Source organism: Tyto alba, unplaced genomic scaffold, assembly GCF_018691265.1.
Source record: "Tyto alba isolate M040663 unplaced genomic scaffold, T.alba_DEE_v4.0 Super-Scaffold_41, whole genome shotgun sequence".
Taxonomy (NCBI): Eukaryota; Metazoa; Chordata; class Aves; order Strigiformes; family Tytonidae; genus Tyto; species Tyto alba.
In genome coordinates, this window is record NW_024881317.1 from 367,609 (window position 1) to 385,614 (window position 18,006).

At 71.4% G+C, this 18,006-nt stretch overlaps 2 protein-coding genes across 4 annotated transcripts; both read left to right on the forward strand.

Annotated features, from left to right (window-relative positions):
• Window positions 1-845: 845 nt before the first annotated feature.
• FES (FES proto-oncogene, tyrosine kinase) lies at window positions 846-7,482 on the forward strand. 3 transcript variants are annotated; one of them, XM_042804388.1, is made up of 19 exons: window positions 846-968; window positions 1,782-1,946; window positions 2,050-2,223; window positions 2,303-2,399; window positions 2,819-3,002; window positions 3,263-3,400; window positions 3,472-3,591; window positions 3,674-3,796; window positions 3,868-4,054; window positions 4,154-4,231; window positions 4,363-4,572; window positions 4,932-5,054; window positions 5,274-5,327; window positions 5,752-5,870; window positions 6,080-6,174; window positions 6,272-6,395; window positions 6,512-6,669; window positions 6,861-6,983; window positions 7,140-7,482. In XM_042804388.1, the coding sequence occupies exons 1-19, from the start codon at window positions 846-848 to the stop codon at window positions 7,280-7,282; spliced, it is 2,538 nt and encodes an 845-aa protein (XP_042660322.1). In that variant the 3' UTR covers window positions 7,283-7,482. The 3 variants fall into 3 exon arrangements, with proteins under 3 accessions (XP_042660322.1, XP_042660321.1, XP_042660320.1); XM_042804387.1 differs by having other exon boundaries at window positions 913-972; window positions 1,695-1,946; XM_042804386.1 differs by lacking the exon at window positions 846-968 and having other exon boundaries at window positions 1,127-1,946.
• Window positions 7,483-8,518: 1,036 nt separating this feature from the next.
• Window positions 8,519-17,238, forward strand: MAN2A2 (mannosidase alpha class 2A member 2). Its single transcript, XM_042803964.1, is given in 24 exon segments — window positions 8,519-9,051; window positions 9,190-9,444; window positions 9,604-9,748; window positions 9,861-10,032; window positions 10,736-10,874; window positions 10,982-11,156; window positions 11,469-11,655; window positions 11,744-11,921; window positions 12,100-12,302; window positions 12,562-12,744; window positions 12,890-13,004; window positions 13,108-13,116; window positions 13,118-13,176; window positions 13,336-13,501; window positions 13,700-13,936; window positions 14,054-14,176; window positions 14,266-14,380; window positions 14,462-14,595; window positions 14,723-14,864; window positions 15,003-15,136; window positions 15,429-15,506; window positions 15,772-15,966; window positions 16,087-16,197; window positions 16,570-17,238. Coding segments are annotated over 24 exon segments (3,540 nt in total). The 5' UTR covers window positions 8,519-8,919; the 3' UTR covers window positions 16,723-17,238.
• Window positions 17,239-18,006: the final 768 nt, after the last annotated feature.

Below are 18,006 nucleotides of genomic sequence, written 5' to 3' on the forward strand. Positions count from 1 at the left end.
TCTGGGCGGCTGAACGGGGTGTGGGGAAAGCAGAGCCCCCCACCCCCGGCAGGCAGGACTGACTCCGTGGGGACAGGCAGGCTGGGCCCCCCCGGCAGGCAGGATCCCTTGGGGACCAGGGCCAGTTACCCTGTAAGCAGCCGGTGGGCGACTGGAGACCCTGGCAGCTCTCGAATTGCTCACCTGGCCAGGTGGCAAATGAGCTACTAACCAGGCTCCTCTTCCCCGGGGGGGGGGTTGTGGTGACTCTGGGTGGGGATTTGTGTCGCCCAGCACAGCTGGAGTGCTGCCTGGGGTCTGTGCCCGGGGCCGCCCGGCAGCCCCCGCCGTGCCATTGTGCTGCTCCTCGCTCTGACCACCCAGCCCTTGCTGAGCTGTGGGAAGGCAAGTCAGCAAAACTCTCTGGCACATTTTTTTTCCCCCCAACATCATCTAACAGTGGAATCAGCTCAGCTGTGTCCTGCAGGTGATGGCGATGAACCCCTGGGGCCGGGGCACCCCTGCCGGGCACAGGGTGGGGAGCTCAGCACAAACCACCCAGGAGATGGGCTGGGCTGGGCTGGGGCAGCACCGGGGACGCGCGTGGCAGTGCTGGGCAGCGGCTGCCCCTGCGGTGCGGCTGCCAGGGCCGAGCGGTCCCACCGGGGGCGAAGCGCCTGGGGCTGCTGCGGGAGCGGGGTCCCGGCCGTGGACCGCAGCGGGGGCGAGGGGGAGCCCTGGGCTCCTGCAGCCCCCGATCCTGCCAGCACCAGGCCTTGGGGCGGCGGGGCCGTGTGCTGGTGTCAGCCCCCGGCGTGGGGACTGGCAGGGAGGGGAGGAAGCGCAGGAAATCTCGCAATGGCTGTATGGTCAGCACCGGGTTTCCTGTTCCTCCCCAGGAGCTGGAGCTGCTCTGGGTCCAGACTGCGCCGGCCCCGGCCCTGGGAGGACGCCAGCACCAGCCCCACGGCAGGGACCTCACGGCACACGCAGGTTGGAGGGGCCGCACCCCAGCGGGGTGCTGGCAGGGATGGGGGACCCTTTTTTCGGGGCTGGGGGGAAGGGTCTCAGCTCTGGCTCTCTGTGGGGCTGAGGGCTGTGCTGGGGACGTCCTGCCCTGCGCCAAAGCGTGCCCCAGCACCCTTCTGCTCCCGCTGCGCCCTCGCCATGGGGCAGGGCACCCCGGGACAGTGGCTGGGACCACTTCGTCTCCAACGGCCGTGCTGGAGTCTAGGGTGCTGGGACACAGCCAGGCTCAGCATCTTCCTCTGGGGCTCAGCACCCCGTCCCCCTCCTGCCGGCTTCCCCTGGCCCCCAGGAATTCCCCCACTGCAGGGGGAGGGGTGACCTTGCCAACGGGCAGGATGGGGCCGGAGCTGCCGGACTGCGTGGGGCTGGTGGGTGGCACGGCCGCGCTTCCCCTGGGAAGCAGCCCCGTGCTCACGGCAGAGGTGACACCGCTGTTTTTGACCCCACACTTCCTCCTCCGTGGCGCTGTCGCTGCGCTCAGCCCTCCCGCCTGCTTCGAACGCGCTTTGCAAGGCAGGTTGTGCGGGGCAGAATCCTCTCTGCCCCCCCCCTGCCGCTGCTGGCCCACGTCCCGTGGTGGGGCAACAGGGCAGGAGGGTGCAAGATGCAAAGGGCCCCCGCCACCGGTAAGGGCGGAGCGGGGCGCGGGGCGCAGCCGGGGCTCAGGGTCCCCCGCCACCCCGCAGCCTCCTCCGCGCCGGGCCGGCGGTGCCATGGGCTTCGGGCCGGAGCTGTGGTGCCCGCAGGGGCACAGCGCGCTGCTGCGGCTGCAGGATGGCGAGCTGCGGCTCCTGGAGCTGATGAAGAAGTGGATGTCGCAGCGCGCCAAGAGCGACCGGCAGTACGCGGGGATGCTGCACCACATGTTCTCCCAGCTGGAGAAGCAGGAGGGCCCCGGGCAGCTCCATGCCGGTGACCACGGCGGTCAGATGGCGGAGGTAGGGACGCCCCGGTGCGCGAGTGCGTCCTGCAGAGCCCGGAGGGGCGTCGGAGGGGCGGCCGTCCCCACCCCGTCCCTGACGCCCCGTCCCCTCCCCGCAGTCCTGGTGGGTGCTGGCGAGCCGGACGGAGACGCTGAGCCAGATCCTGCGGCGGCACGCGGAGGAGCTGGCGGCAGGGCCGCTGGCCAAGCTGAGCCTGCTGATCCGCGACAAGCAGCAGCTCCGCAAAGCCTTCAGCGAGCAGTGGCAGCAGCTCAGCCAGGAGTACGCCCGGGTACGTGGGGAATGGGGGGGGGGAATGGGGGGGCCCGGCCCGGCCCCACTCCCCTGACGCCGTCTCCCTCCCTCCCCAGACCACGCAGCAGGAGATGGAGAAGCTGAAGGCGCAGTACCGCAGCCTGGCACGGGACAGTGCCCAGGCCAAGCGCAAGTACCAGGAGGCCAGCAAAGGTGCCTGCCAGCCCAGCTCCCGCCCCGGCACCCTGTCTCCCCTCGCCCTGGCCCACTGGGTCCCCTCCCCGCTCCTCTCATGGGTCGGGGACAGCCGGAGCACCCTGTGCCCTGTGGGACCCACGGTGCAGCCTGGATGGGTAGGGGCTTGGGGGGCAGGCGATGCAGGGAGAGCCCAGCCTGGATCCCGGGCAGCCGGGCAAAACTCCTGGGGAGTTGCAGCCTCGGGACAGCTTGCCGTGGGTCAGGAGCATCGCTGTGCACAGGGAGCTGTGTGACCATCCCGGGACCCTCTCCCCGCCCCATCAGCCCCCCAGCCCCTGCTCCAGCCCCCCCCGGCTGCTCGGGGGGGACGTGCTGCAGCACTGGGACCAGCAGCGTGGTGGTAGCGGGTGTTTCCCACGGCCTCTCCCCTCCAGACAAGGAGCGGGACAAGGCGAAGGAGAAGTACGTGCGCAGCCTCTGGAAGCTCTACGCCCTGCACAACCAGTACGTGCTGGCCGTGCAGGCGGCCACGCTTCACCACCAACACCACTACCAGCGTGTGCTGCCCAGCCTCCACCAGTCCCTCTACAGCCTGCAGCAGGAGATGGTCCTTGTCCTGTAAGGCCCCCGCCTGTCCTGCGCCCCACTGCCCGTCCCTGGGCACCCCGGTGCTCCCTCCTCCTGCCAGATCCTTGCCAGCCCATCGCCTGCCCCTCGCACCGCAGCCCGCCCGGCAGTGCCCCGGGGCTGGGGGTACAAGCCGGTGGGACACCCGGGCGGCAGGGCTGGGGCAGGGGTGGTGGTGCCTGGCTGCAGGGACCCTGGGCTGGGGGGGCGGCACAGGAGCCCATCAGCCCCCAGCGCCCACGTCCCCGCAGGAAGGAGATCCTCAGGGAATACTACAGCATCAGCAGCCTGGTGCAGGAGGACGTGCTGGCCGTGCACCAGGAAATCGCCAGCGCTATCCAGGCCATTGACCCGGCCACCCAGTACAGCGGCTTCGTCCAGAGCCACAGGTACGGCCCCGCGCGGCTGCAGCCCCTCAGCTGGGCGCGGTGGGAGGCAGAGACATGCTGGGTGCCCGCAGGTACGGCTCCGAGGTGCCGCCGGCCGTGTCCTTCGACGAGAGCTTGCTGGAGGAGACGGAGGGCCTGGTGCCAGGGGAGCTGCAGCTGAACGAGCTGACCATCGAGAGCGTCCAGCACTCGTGAGTGGGGCCGTGCCGCGGGCAGGGGCGGCCGCCCTTGGCAGCGCGGCTCCACACCGACCGGCGCCCGCGTCTCCTGCAGCCTGTCGTCGGTCGAAGAGGAGCTGGCGGCCACCGCGGAGGCCGTGAGCAGCAAGGAGCAGCGGGTGCGGGAGCTGCAGGCGGAGATCAGGGGCGAGGAGCAGGGCCGGAGCCCTGGGGAGCGGTGAGGTGCGGTGGGCAGGGGGGGTGAGGGGCCGCGGGCGGCGGGGGCTGACCGCCCTGTCCCGTCCCCAGGGTGCACTTGCTGGGCAAGCGGCAGGGGCTGCAGGAGCTGCAGCAGCAGCTCGAGGGCTGCCTCTGCACCCAGGCCAAGCTGCAGGCGCAGCGGGACCTGCTGGCGGGGAAGCTGGGGGAGCTGGGGACCGGGGAGCCCCTGCCCGCCCTGCCTCTGCAGGAGGACCGCCAGTCGGTCTCGTCCGTGGTGAGTCCTGCCCCGCCGCGCCCCGGGAGCTGCGGGGATGGGGCACCCCGGGCTCGGGTCGCCCCCCCAGCCAGCGCACAGCTCATGCCTCCCCCCCAGGAGCAGGAGCGGAGCGGGGCCACCGCGCTGGAGACCCTCAAGAACCACATCTCGGGCATCTTCAGCCCCAAGTACTCGGTGAGTCCCCGGGCACCTCTGGCCACCCTGCCCTCCCTCTTCTCTCCAGCCCCTCCAGCCCCTGCTCCCCGCTGCCCCCGGCTCCGGCACGACCCGGGGGCACGTCTGGGCTCACCCCCTTCTCTGTCCAGCTGCCGCCCCCCGTGCCCCTGATCCCGGACGTGCAGAAGCCGCTGTGCCAGCAGGTCTGGTACCACGGGGCCATCCCGCGCGTGGAGGTGCAGGAGCTGCTGACCTGCAGCGGGGACTTCCTGGTGCGGGAGAGCCAGGGCAAGCAGGAGTACGTGCTCAGCGTGCTGTGGGACGGGCAGCCGCGGCACTTCATCATCCAAGCGGCCGACGTGAGTGAGCGTGGGCCGGGGGAGACGGCCGGGGGTGGCCCTGTGTGGGCGGGCGGGGGTCCATGCCCGGGCACGGCCCCGGCTCCGTGGCCGCAGGGGCCCTTGTGTGAGTGCACGGGACGCGTGTGCACGGTACGTGTCGTGCGCACCCACCCTCGCACGGGCCGAGTGCGGGGTGTGAGCCCTGCGTCACGTGTGTGAGCTCCCGCTCGTGCGTGTGTGCCCTGCCCGGTGTGCACGCCTGTCCCACACCGGGTGCGTGCGTACTCATCCGTGCGTGCACACCCACGCACCCCAGCCCCCGTGAGCACGGCCGTGGGTGCGTGCAGGAGCACCCCCTCAGCCTCCCCTCCCCACAGAACATGTACCGGCTGGAGGGGGAGAGCTTCCCCACCATCCCACTGCTCGTCGAGCACCTCCTGCAGAGCCAGCAGCCCATCACTCGGAAGAGCGGGATCATCCTGGCCAGGGCCGTGCCCAAGGTGATGGCAGGCAGCGGGGGGGGGGCAGCCCTGACCCCTTCTCCTGCCCATGGCTGGGCAGGGAGCCCCAAGCACGCTTCTCCAGCCGGACATGGTGGCCCAGCCCCGGGGGCTGGGGGACCCCCTTCCAGGGCTGCCTGAGAGGGAGCGTCAGGGGGGGATGTGGGCCTGGGGTGGGCTGGGGGTCGGCTCACCGCCTTCGGTGTCCGCTCGCTGCAGGACAAATGGGTGCTCAATCACGAGGACGTGCTGCTGGGGGAGCGCATCGGCCGGGTGAGTCGGGGTGCTCTGGGCCCTGCCTGTGCGGGGTCTGTGGGAGGGGAGGGCTGTCCCGGGGGGGTCTGCGGGAGGGGAGGGCTGTCCTCGGGGGGGTCTGCGGGAGGGGAGGGCTGTCCCGGGGGGGTCTGCGGGAGGGGAGGGCTGTCCCGGGGGGGTCTGCGGGAGGGGAGGGCTGTCCTCGGGGGGGTCTGCGGGAGGGGAGGGCTGTCCTCGGGGGGGTCTGCGGGAGGGGAGGGCTGTCCTCGGGGGGGTCTGCGGGAGGGGAGGGCTGTCCCGGGGGGGTCTGCGGGAGGGGAGGGCTGTCCTCGGGGGGGTCTGCGGGAGGGGAGGGCTGTCCCGGGGGGGTCTGCGGGAGGGCAGCAGTTGCCTTGGGCTGCGCCGTGGCAGGCTGGGCCAGTGCACCCATGTCTCTCGGCAGGGAAACTTTGGGGAGGTGTTCAGCGGCCGCCTGCGTGCTGACAACACCCCTGTGGCTGTGAAATCGTGCCGGGAAACCCTCCCACCCGAACTCAAGGCCAAGTTCCTGCAGGAAGCCAGGTCTATGTGGCCATCGCGCTTGTCCCAGCCTGTCTGTCTGTCTGTCCTCAGGACTTGGGGCTGTTCAAACGCCGCTGGGACTGCAGCATCCTTGTGCTGAGGGCCGCGTCCCCGGACCGGCCGGCCAGACCGTCCTGGGCACGGAGGTGACCTGTGCCCAGAGCAGCTGGGCCCCCGCACACTCACGGTGCCCTTCCTCGTCCCCACAGGATCCTCAAGCAGTACAACCACCCGAACATCGTCCGGCTCATCGGCGTCTGCACCCAGAAGCAGCCCATTTACATCGTCATGGAGCTGGTGCAGGGTGAGTGGCCCCGTCCCGCGGCCCCTGCGCGGCTGGGGCAGCCGGGGTGCGCCTGTGCCGGGGCAGCTGCCCGCCAGCTCCGCGATCCTGGGTGCAGGGGGGGACTTCCTGAGCTTCCTGCGCAGCGAGGGGCCACACCTGCGGGTGAAGGACCTGATCAAGATGACGGAGAACGCTGCCGCCGGCATGGAGTACCTGGAGAGCAAGCACTGCATCCACAGGTGGGCTCCGGGAAGGGCAGGGTGAACCCCAGAGCCCGCGCTGTCCCCCGTCCCGCGCTGGGGCGAGGCCCCTGGGGACGGCCAGGTGTGCGGCTGATGGCTCTGGGCCGCCCCAGGGACCTGGCCGCTCGCAACTGCCTGGTGACGGAGAAGAACGCCCTGAAGATCAGCGACTTCGGGATGTCGCGGGAGGAGGAGGATGGCGTCTACGCCTCCACGGGAGGGATGAAGCAGATCCCTGTCAAGTGGACCGCCCCTGAAGCACTCAATTACGGTACGGGATGGAGCCGGGCACAGCTGGGGGCCAGGAGTCCGGGGCACACATCCCATTCCCACACGTGTGCTCCTGGGGAGGGAGGTAGAGAGACACCAGGCACTGCAGCCCTTGCGAGCACGGGCACAGCTGGGTCGGCAGTGCCATGGGTGTCCCCAGCCATCAGCATCCGTCCTGCCCCGTGTCCCCAGGCCGATACAGCTCGGAGAGCGACGTCTGGAGCTTTGGGATCCTGCTGTGGGAAGCCTTCAGCCTGGGTGCTGTCCCCTACACCAACCTCAGCAACCAGCAAACGCGAGAGGCGGTGGAACAGGGTAAGGGGTGCGGCCGGGGTCCGGCTGGCAAGGGTCGTGGGTGCGGCGCAGCAGATCCCCCACGGAGCCATGGCCATGGGACGGGATGGGGCTGTGGGGGGGCTTGGGGTGATGGCCCGGGCTGCCATGTCCCCATCGCTGCCCCCCCCCCCCAAGGCGTGCGGCTGGACCCCCCCGAGCAGTGCCCCGAGGAGGTGTACCGGCTGATGCAGCGCTGCTGGGAGTACGACCCCCACAAGCGGCCCAGCTTCAGCATCATCCACCAGGACCTCATCGGCATCCGCAAGCGGCACCGGTGAGGGGTGGCTCCAGGCCCAGGGCCGTGCCCCGCATCCGTCCTGCCAGCAGCGGCCGTCCCTCGGGCCCGGGAACCGGGGGGCTGCGGGGCGGCCGGCCGCGGCTGTGCCCCCTCCAGCCCGGGGCAGGGGCTCCTGCCCACCCTGGGGACGCGGCACCCACTCTGGGCTTGGTCCTGTGTAATAAATGAACCAGCTCTGCAGCACCGTGTCGGGGTACGGGGGAGGGCACAGAGCCCCTGGGAGCCCACACTACACCCGGGACAGGGCACGTGGGCACCTTGACCGAGCCCCGGGGCTTTGCGGGGGATGCCTGGGTGTGTCCCGGGGGTGGGGGGGATACCCGGGTCTATCCCCGGGGCTTTTCAGGGGATGCCCAGATGCGTTGTGGTGATACGGGGGGGGGGGGGGGGGGGGGGGGGGAATCCCTGGGTCTATCCTGGGGGCTGTGGGGGATGCCTGGGTGTGTCCTGGGGGCACAGGCGGATGCCTGGGTGTACCCCCGAGGATTTGGGGGGGATGCCCGGGTGTACCCCCGAGGATTTTCGGGGGATGCCCGGGTCTATCCCCCGAGGATTTGCGGGGGATGCCCGGGTGTACCCCCAAGGATTTGCGGGGGATGCCCGGGTGTACCCCCGAGGATTGGCGGGGGCTGCCCGGGTGTACCCCCGAGGATTGGCGGGGGTTGCCCGGGTGTACCCCCGAGGATTTGGGGGGGATGCCCGGGTGTACCCCCGAGGATTGGCGGGGGCTGCCCGGGTGTACCCCCGAGGATTGGCGGGGGATGCCGGGGTCTATCCCCGAGGATTTGGGGGGAATGCCCGGGTGTACCCCCGGGGATTTGGGGGGGCTGCCCGGGTGTACCCCCGAGGATTTGGGGGGGCTGCCCGGGTGTACCCCCGGGGATTTGGGGGGATGCCCGGGTGTACCCCCGGGGATTTGTGGGGGATGCCGGGGTCTATCCCCGGGGATTTGGGGGGGCTGCCCGGGTGCACCCCCGGGGATTTGGGGGGATGCCCGGGTGTACCCCCGGGGATTTGGGGGGGCTGCCCGGGTGCACCCCCGGCGCTGCGGGGGCCGGGCCCCTCCCCGCGGTCCCGAGGCCCCGCCCAGCCCGGCCCGGGGCAGCCGTGCGGGGCGGGGCCGCCCCCCGCCGGGCCGGGCCCGGGCCCGGGGGGCGGGGCGGGGGGCGGGGCCTGGCCCATCCCGGCCGCGGCAGGCGACGGGCCCGGGGCGGGCGGCGAGAGGAGCCGGGCCGGGCCGCGGAGCCGCCCAGGGTGGGAGCGGAGCGGCCGCGCCCCCCGCCCCGGCACCGGCACCGGCACCGGCACCGCCCCCCGGTCCCGCTCCGCTCCCCGCGGCGCGGGGGCCCCGGGCTGCCCGGCTCGGCGGGGCCGCCGCGGCCTGCTCCGGCCCGGGCTATAAATACCCGGCGGCGGATTAAGCGAAGTAGGACGCGGCGGGGAGGAAGAGGAAGAGGAAGAGGAGGAGGAAAAGGAGGAGGAAAAGGAAAAGGAGGAGGAGGAGGCGGCGGCGGGCAGGGCACGGGGCACCCCGCGACCCCGGCGGGGCTCGGCCCGGGGCGGGGGGCACCGGCGCCGCCCCGCCCCGGTGCAGGTGTGTCCCCGCGGCCCTCCGGGATGAAGCTGAAGAAGCAGGTGACAGTGTGTGGAGCTGCCATCTTCTGCGTGGCCGTCTTCTCCCTCTACTTGATGCTGGACCGGGTGCAGCACGACCCCACGCGGCACACGAGTGGGGGCAACTTCCCCAGGGTGAGCGCGGGGACGGACGGACGGACGGGCGGACGGGCGGTTTGGCTGCCTCGGCCGGGGCTGGCTCCCCGCCGGCGCGGGGGCCGCCTGGCGAGGGCGGGGGGGGGGTGCTCCTCACCGCAGCCTCCGTGTCCCCAGAGCCAGATCTCGGTGCTGCAGAACCGCATCGAGCAGCTGGAGCAGCTGCTGGAGGAGAACCACGAGATCATCAGCCACATAAAGGACTCGGTGCTGGAGCTGACGGCCCATGCAGAGGGGCAGCCGGCGCTGCCCCACCGCACGCCCAACGGCTCCTGGGTGCTGCCCCCCGAGAGCCGCCCCAGCTTCCTCTCCGTCTCCCCCCAGGACTGCCAGTTCGCCCTGGGGGGCACGGGCCAGAGCCCAGACCTGCAGGTGAGGGGCCGGCACCTCGGCCCTGCAGCTCAGGGACCACCTCTGCGGGTGCGGGGGGGGGGTCCCTGCCAGCGCGTCCGCGGGGCCCTGGCCCTGCGCTCTTGGGGGGGGGGGGTGTCAGTCCGGTGTCTGCCCTGAGCGCCGTCTCCCGCCCGGCAGATGCTGGCCGTGTACTCCCTGCTGCCCTTCGACAACCAGGACGGCGGCGTGTGGAAGCAGGGCTTCGATATCACCTACGAGCCCAACGAGTGGGACGCCGAGCCGCTGCAGGTGTTCGTGGTGCCGCACTCCCACAACGACCCGGGTGAGCGGCAGGCGAAGGCGGGCAGGGCAGGGGAAGGGCTGGCGCTGCCCCGCTCTGCGGGTGGGGAAGGGCTGGGCCCCGCGCCGTGACCCCCCCCCACCTGCGCTGGCAGGCTGGATCAAGACCTTCGACAAGTACTACTATGACCAGACGCAGCACATCCTCAACAGCATGGTGCTGAAGATGCAGGAGGACCCGCGCCGGCGCTTCATCTGGTCCGAGATCTCCTTCTTTTCCAAGTGGTGGGACAACATCAGCGCCCAGAAGCGGGCTGCGGTGCGGAGGTAGGGCCGCCCGCCCGGCGACGGGTCCCTGGGTGCTGCGAGCACGGGGGGGCCGCGAGAGAAGCGCCCCGGGGAGACGCCGGCAGCAGCCGTGGGCTCCGCACCGCTCGCCGCCGGGATGCCCTGGCACTGCCAGCAACCCCCCAGCACCACGAGCTGCCGAGACCGCGGCAGCGCGGCGTGAGAGCCGGGGTGCTGCCAGCGCCGGGGCCTCGGCGGCGGGGGCTGGGGGGGCTGGAGGAGGCGGGTCTCATCCTGCGCCGCTCCCTGTGCTTGCGGGGCTGGGAAACTCCCTCTTGTCGCTGTAACCCCGAGCACGCGAGCGCTGCCGCAGAGCCTGAGCAGTGCCGGCGCCTCGCGACGCCCCGGGCACCCTCTATGGGGCGGGGGGGAGACCTGGGGAGCAAGATTGCGTGGCGGGAGGGGGGCCCCTTGTCAGCCCACCCCCCTGCCCCGGGAGGGCTGGGGGTGGAGGGCAGAGGGAACGTGGGCTGCAGGATGCAGCGGAGGGTGTTGGCCTGTGTGGGGACGGGCTCCGGCTGGGGCCTCGGCCGGTGTAGAGCCGTGGAGGGCTGTCTGCCTGCGTGGGGACAGTGTCGGCAGTGGGACATGGCAGGCAGTGCGGGGGGAGGCTCTGGCATGGCTGCAGCTCCCCGCAGGGCTCTGCCCGCAGCCGGTCACAGCTCCCGTGTCCCCTTTACAGGCTGGTTGGCAACGGGCAACTGGAGATGGTGACGGGTGGCTGGGTGATGCCCGACGAGGCCAATTCCCACTACTTCGCCATGATCGACCAGCTGATCGAGGGGCACCAGTGGCTGGAGAGGAACATTGGTGAGAGCTGGGCGGGATGCTGGGCAGGAGGGCTGGCTGGGGGCCCCGCTTGACGCGCCCGTGGGCACCCTGAGCACCTCCTCACCAGGGGGGTGCTGACGGGTCTCTGTGCCCCCAGGCGTGACTGCCGCGGTCGGGCTGGGCTGTCGACCCCTTTGGGTACAGCTCCACCATGCCCTACCTGCTGAAGCGCTCCAACCTGACCGGCATGCTCATCCAGCGTGTGCACTACGCCATCAAGAAGCACTTCGCTGCCACCCAGAACCTGGAGTTCATGTGGAGACAGACGTGGGGTGAGGGGGCTGCTGGAGGTGACCCGCAGAGGGGTCCTGCTGGGGCGGGTGGCAGTGGGGAACAGCCACCAACTGCTTTGGCAAGCCGAGCGCGATTCTGCCCAATGGGGCAGCCCCGGTGTGACTCCCCAGCCGCCCCGGTGCTCTGGGGGAGGCTGCTGTGCCCTCCGGGCTCCAAGGGGGTGAGCCTGTGTGCCAGGTCTGCTCTGCCCCCACAGCCATCCTCATGCCCACGTCTCGGTGGGCTCCCCCTGCTTGGGAACGGGCAAGGAGGAGCCGTGGCTGGTGCTCAGCTGTCCTTGGTCCCAGCAGATCCAGACGCCAGCACCGACATCTTCTGCCACATGATGCCCTTCTACAGCTACGACGTGCCCCACACCTGTGGGCCGGACCCCAAGATCTGCTGCCAGTTCGACTTCAAACGCCTGCCGGGTGGCCGGATCAACTGCCCCTGGAAGGTGCCCCCCCGAGCCATCACCGAAGCCAACGTAGCCGAGCGGTGAGTGCCGCGGGGCCAGGGGCAAGCGGCTCTGAGCCCTGCAGCCCTGCCCGGGAGCCAGCCTCACACCCTGGCCCCCCCACGGCAGGGCCCAGCTGCTGCTGGACCAGTACCGCAAGAAGTCCAAGCTGTACCGCAGCAAGGTGCTGCTGGTGCCCCTGGGAGATGATTTCCGCTACGACAAGCCGCAGGAGTGGGATGCCCAGTTCCTCAACTACCAGCGCATCTTCGACTTCCTTAACGCCCGGCCCGACCTCCACGTCCAGGTACGTGCGGGGAGGTCTGGGACAGCACGGGGGGGCTGGGTGGGGGAGCAGGGCCCCCCAGGTGGAGGTTGTGGGGAGGATGAATGCCCGCAGAGCCCAGTGGGAGGGTGGGCGTTGCTGGGGGGGGGGGGGCGTGGCGAGAGCCTCCCAGCGCAGGGTTGTGCGTGCTGTCCCGCAGGCGCAGTTTGGGACGCTCTCCGACTACTTCGACGCCCTCTACAAGAAGGTGGGCATCGTGCCGGGGATGAAGCTGCCCGGGTTCCCGGTGCTGAGCGGGGATTTCTTCTCCTACGCGGACCGGGAGGATCACTACTGGACCGGCTACTACACCTCCCGGCCTTTCTACAAGAGCCTGGACCGGGTGCTGGAAGCCCACCTGCGGTGAGGGGGAGCGGGCTGAGCCCCGGGGCAGGGGTTGTGTGTGCGGGGAGGGGGCACGGGCAAGGGTTGGGCGGGCAGTCCCCCGGTCTGCGCCCGGTTGCCCGCGTGCTGGGGGTGGCCCGGACAGCGCCGGACCCTCGCTCAGCCCCAGGGCAGCGTGTGCCCCCCGCCTGCCCTCCCCGAGGCCAGGAGAGCGCGCGGGCCGGGCTGGGGTTGGGGTGCCGGGGCGGGGGCCCTCGGTGACAGCGACCCTGTGCAGGGGGGCAGAGATCCTGTACAGCCTGGCGCTTGCCCACGCCCGCCGCGCTGGTGCCGACGGCAGGTACCCGCTCTCCGATTACGCGCTGCTGAGCAACGCCCGCCGCAACCTGGGCCTCTTCCAGCACCACGACGCCATCACCGGCACCGCCAAGGAGGCCGTGGCGGTCGACTACGGAGTCCGGTGCGTGTGAGGGAGCTGCTTTTGGGTGGGGGCTGGTGAGCACCAGGCTGGGAGCGTGGTTGGGTGTGGGGGTCCCGTGGGGTGAGGAGGGGGTCACTGGGGCGGGACGGGGAGGCAGTCTCGGATGGCTCCCCCTGTGCCCCAGGCTGCTCCACTCCCTCACGAACCTCAAGCGCGTCATCATCAACGCTGCGCATTACCTCGTGCTGGGGGACAAGGGCGCCTACCGCCACGACCCCACGGCGCCCTTCCTCGGCACGGTGAGCAGCACCCTGCCCCGTGGCTCCCCGCGCCCTGGCACGCTGGGCCGGGCTGGCGGGGGGGCGGTGGGCAAAGCGCGGCTCTGACCGCTCCGCTCCCCAGGACGACACTGCGCCCCAGCCAGGACTCCCTCCCGGAAAGGACGGTGGTCAGACTGGACACCACGCCTCGGTAGGAGCTGCCTGCCTTGATCTGGGGGCTTGCGGGGCCATGGCGGGGGCAGCCGGGGGCGGGGGGTGCCTGGGCTCTGTGAAGCAGCGGGGTGGTGCCCGGGACGCCGTGAGGCTGGGGTGGCCACCCGCCCCCCCCCCCGTGTGATCCCACCCGCAGGTTCCTGGTGGTGTTCAACCCGCTGGAGCAGGAGCGCCTGAGCGTCGTGCCGGTGCTGGTGGACTCCCCGCACGTGCGTGTGCTCTCCGAGGAGGGGCAGCCCCTGCCTTCCCAGCTCAGCGCGCACTGGAGCTCCGCCACCGACGCGGTGCCCGATGTCTACCAGGTATGGGGTGCCCGGGTGCCGCTGCCCATCCCTCAGCCCCCCGTGCCGGGCTCCCGCCCTCGCACGCTGCTCCCACAGCCAGGACGCCCCATGAGCCCTCCTCCGCATCAGCGAGCCTCCCCCGCGCCCCACCGCCAGCGCCGGCGGGTCCCCACGCGCCCGCAGAGGGGCTGGCTCAGGTCCGCGTGCTGCCCGCAGGTGTCTGTCCTGGCCCGCCTGCCTGCGCTGGGGCTGCGTGTGCTGCAGCTGCACAAGCCCACCGACGGCCCCGCCGCGCCGAAATCCAGCGTGCGCCTGTACCTGCACGGCCGGGACTTGCCCGTGCGCAGCCAGGAGGCCCTACCCGCCCACGTCTTCCCGGCCGCCGCCGATGACTTCTGCCTGGAGAGCCAGCAGCTGCAGGCCTGCTTCTCGGGACACTCGGGCCTGCTGCAGGCGAGCGCGGGGGTCTGAGGGCGGTGGGGGGGTGGGGGGCGAAGGAGGGGAGCGGGGGGGACGCAGCGCTGCCCCGTGCAGCGTGTGCTCACCGCTGCGCCGGCCCGCGCCCCGCAGAGCATCCGCCGAGCCGGGGAGGAGTGGGAGCAGAGGGTGAGCAGCGAGTTCCTCATCTACGGCACCAGGACCTCCAAGGACAAAAGCGGAGCCTACCTCTTTCTGCCCGACGGCGAGGCCAAGGTACGGGGACCTGCTCCGAGAGCCAGCCGTGCCACGGCCACGCGAGTCCCGCCGGCAGCAGCCGCGGCACACCCCTCCTTCCCCCACAGCCCTACGCCCCCAAGGACCCCCCGGTAGTGCGCGTGACGGAGGGACCCATCTTCTCGGAGGTCGCCAGCTACTACCAGCACGTCCAGACCGTGGTGCGGCTTTACAACGTGCCGGGTGAGACAACGTGAGGCTGTGCCGGGGTGGGCGCTGGGCGACGCTGCCCGGGGGGTGCAGCCCCTCACTGCCTGCCCGCAGGGGTGGAGGGCCTGTCCCTGGAGGTGTCCTGCGTGGTGGACATCCGTGACCACGTCAACAAGGAGCTGGCCCTGCGCTTCAGCACCGACATCGAGAGCGATGACACCTTCTTCACAGACCTCAACGGTTTCCAGGTACCCGGCAGCCCAGGGAGGGACAGCAGCTGCCCTCGGGGGCGGGGGGGGGACACACAGTGCCCTGCCACCCATCACCGGGCGCCGCAGGAGCCACCTCCAGCCACTGACCTCTGTCCCTCGGCAGATCCAGCCCCGCAGGTACCAGCGGAAGCTGCCGCTGCAGGCTAACTTCTACCCCATGCCCACCATGGCCTACATCCAGGACCCGCAGAGCCGCCTGACGCTGCTCACGGCCCAGGCCCTGGGGGTCTCCAGCCTCGGGAGCGGTGAGCCGGCGGTGCCGCGGCCGGGGGGCTGCGCCTGCCGCAGGGCCGGGGCCACCCTCCTCGGGGGATGCTGGGGAGGAGGGTGCCCCGGGTTTGGCTCCCATTAAAGCCCCGGGTGCTGGGACCCCCTCTCCGCAGGCCAGCTGGAGGTGATCCTGGACCGGCGCCTCATGCAAGATGACAACCGGGGCCTGGGCCAAGGGCTGAAGGACAACAAGCGGACCTGCAACCGGTTCCGCCTCCTCCTGGAACGCCGTGCTGCCGCCAGCAAGGTGAGGCTGCAGGGCGGGGGTCCGGCACGGTGCCGCTCGCCCCGAGAGCCCAGCCCCGCCTTGGGACGCAGCAGGGTGGAGGTGTCTGCAGAAGGCGCTGCCGGGTGCCCCCCGTCCCCACCCCGGGCCACCGCGCTGGCACTACGCAGGGGCGTGGGGAGGGTGGGAGGGCAGAGCGGGCTCCGTCCCACAGGTGGGGTGCCGCCCCGGGCCGCCCCGCGCGATCACAGCGTTCTTGTCCCGTCCCCCCCGCCTCGCTGCTCTCTGTGCATGCGACATGCCACCCGTTCAGAGCTCCGGCTTCTTTTCCAAACTGGCCTCCGTGTTTAAAGCCTTGGGCTTCCCCGGCGCCGGGACTGGCAGCCCAGAGGTAACGGCCAGCCTGGCCCCACTGTGCCTCCCTGTCTCGTGCACTAGCTGCTAGCAACTAGCCCCGTAGCCTGACCGGCGGCCAGCCAGGGCCCGAGAGGCTGCCCGGCCGGCAGCCACCTCCCTGTTTGGGTGCTGGGGAGGGTGGCCATGCCTGGGCGGGGGGCCAGGTCTGGGTGTGCGGTGCCTGGTGGGGGGCTGCAAGGAGTGGGAGGCTCCGTGGGCTCTGTGCAGGCTCTGCTGCTGACCCGGGGGCTCTTTGCCAGGTGCAGGATGGCCGCCCCGTCAGCTTCCCCTCCCTGCTGAGCCACATCACCTCCATGCACCTGAACGCCGAGGCCCTGGTCATGCCCGTGGCCCAGGAGAAGCCGGCCCCACCAGCCCTGCGCTCCTTCCTGCCCCTTTCCGCCACCTTCCCCTGTGACTTCCACATCCTTAACCTGCGGACGCTGCAGGCGGAGGTGAGCTGCGCCCAGTGAGCGGGGCGGGCACGGCCGGGGGGCAGCAGGACCCTCGGGATGGGGGGGGGTCTTGCACCCGCCGTCCCCGGTATTGCACCTCACACCGCGGCTCCCCGGCAGGACGACTCGCTACCCTCGGCTGAGGCAGCCCTGATCCTGCACCGCAAAGGCTTTGACTGCAGCCTGGAGGCCAAGAACCTGGGATTTAACTGCACCACCAGCCAGGGCAAGGTAGGACCGGGCTGCCGCCTCCGCCCCGGGCCAGAGCCAGGCTGGAGCCCCCGACCCGGCTGGTGCCAGGGCTGCCTCCTGCATCCCGCACTCGTGCCAAGCCAGGATGGAGGCTGGAGGGGATCCCAGGCCCCCCCGCACCAGTATCCCAGAACCAGGGGTTGGTTAAGAGTCCCGCGGTGCTGCATGCAGCTCCACTCTGCCCCAGGCAAAGCGGAGGGTACTGGTTTCTCATAAAGGGAGGTCTGGAGCCTTCCGCCAGCCCTGCGTCCCCCAGTGAGGCAGGACAGAGCCTGGGCTGGGCCAGCGGGGTGCTCTGGCTGCCATGGCAGGCCTGCAAACTGCCCTTCTCCCGCTCTCCTCTCTCCCTAGCTGGCTCTGGGCAGCCTGTTCCAGGGGCTGGAGCTGGGGTCCCTGCAGCCCACCTCGCTGACTTTGATGTACCCTCTGGGCACGGCCTCCAACAGCACCAACATCCACCTGGACCCCATGGAAATCGCCACTTTCCGCATCCGCCTGGGGTAGTGTCTCCCGGAGCGGGAGAGGAGCAGACTGGCTGGGCAGTGTGGGAGCAGTCGCTGAGCCCAGCAGCACCAGCGTGGCTCGGGAGAGGCTGGGCCAGCCGGCCCGCGGCGCGCCGGCGGGAGGTGCCGGACTTGCAAAGGCTGCTGCCTTCCAATTGATTAGCCCTCTGTTCCCAGGTAGATTTCCGAAGTGAACTGCTGCGGCAGGGCTGTGCGGAGGCTGCCGGGCGCTGCCTGGGCTTGGAGGCCGAGGGCCGGGCGCTCTCCGAGCAGAGCCCAGCTGGCGGGGGCAGCGGGCTGGGCGCTGCCGGCGGGACGGACACAGCTCCCCGGGAGGGCGCCCACCCCGGCGTCCCGGGGCAGGGGCCCGTGCTGGGCTCCCCCCAGCCACCCGTGGGGCAGCACGGGGGGCTGCCAGCAGCCTGGTGGGGTTGGGGGCAGCTGGCCGGGGAGGTGCTGTGGACTGGAGACTGAGCTCGCCTGGAGCTTGTAGGAAACATGAGGCTGTTTCCAAGGGCCCCGGTCTGCGTGTGGTTTGTGGTTCTCGCGCCGGTGCCAGGGGGGAGTGGGAGCCGTGCTCAGGGAGGAGACGAGGCGGCAGCCCGAGGTAGGGGGGAGGCAGACTGGGAGCTGTGGCCAGGTCTGGGCTGGGGGGGCTGCCGGGGCTGTGCCGCCCTCGGCGCCGTGGGGTCCCTGCGCTGCTGGTGCTCCTGGTGCTGAGCTGGCTGTGGGGTCCGGGGCGAGGCTGGCGGCACGGCCAGGCCCCGCCATGCCTGGGGACAGGCAGCGCCTGGCGCTGGCAGGAGGAAGGGAGGATGTGGTGTGGACTGACGTTAGGCAGCTCTGCAGGCAGCACCGTCTGAGTTAAGCGTGGGAACGGCCTCCCCCACAGTCAGTGCCTTTAGTCCCCTTTCTGTGAGACCTGGCAGCCTGGTCTCTGCTGGGGCTGCCGGTGGCCGAGGGGCAGGTGCAGATTGTCACTGGGGAACCCCTGGTACCCCAGGAGGGGGGCCCAGCCCAGCAGGGAGGGGATGGGGGGGACCACTGCCTGCTGCAGCACCTGCGTGTGCACCCCTGCGCTGCTGAAACGCCCGTGGCTGCCGGGGGAGCCCGGTCCTGCTCCTGTGCACAGGGCCGTGGGGTGCTGCCGTGGGGTGCTGCCGTGGGGCGCTGCGGGCCGTGCCCGGCTGACGCTGAGGAGCTCGGCTGGCTGCTCTGCAGTGCCCCAGGGCTGCGGGAAGGCGCTGTCACAGGGAGCATCCTCCCGGTTGCTGTGGGGACCGCA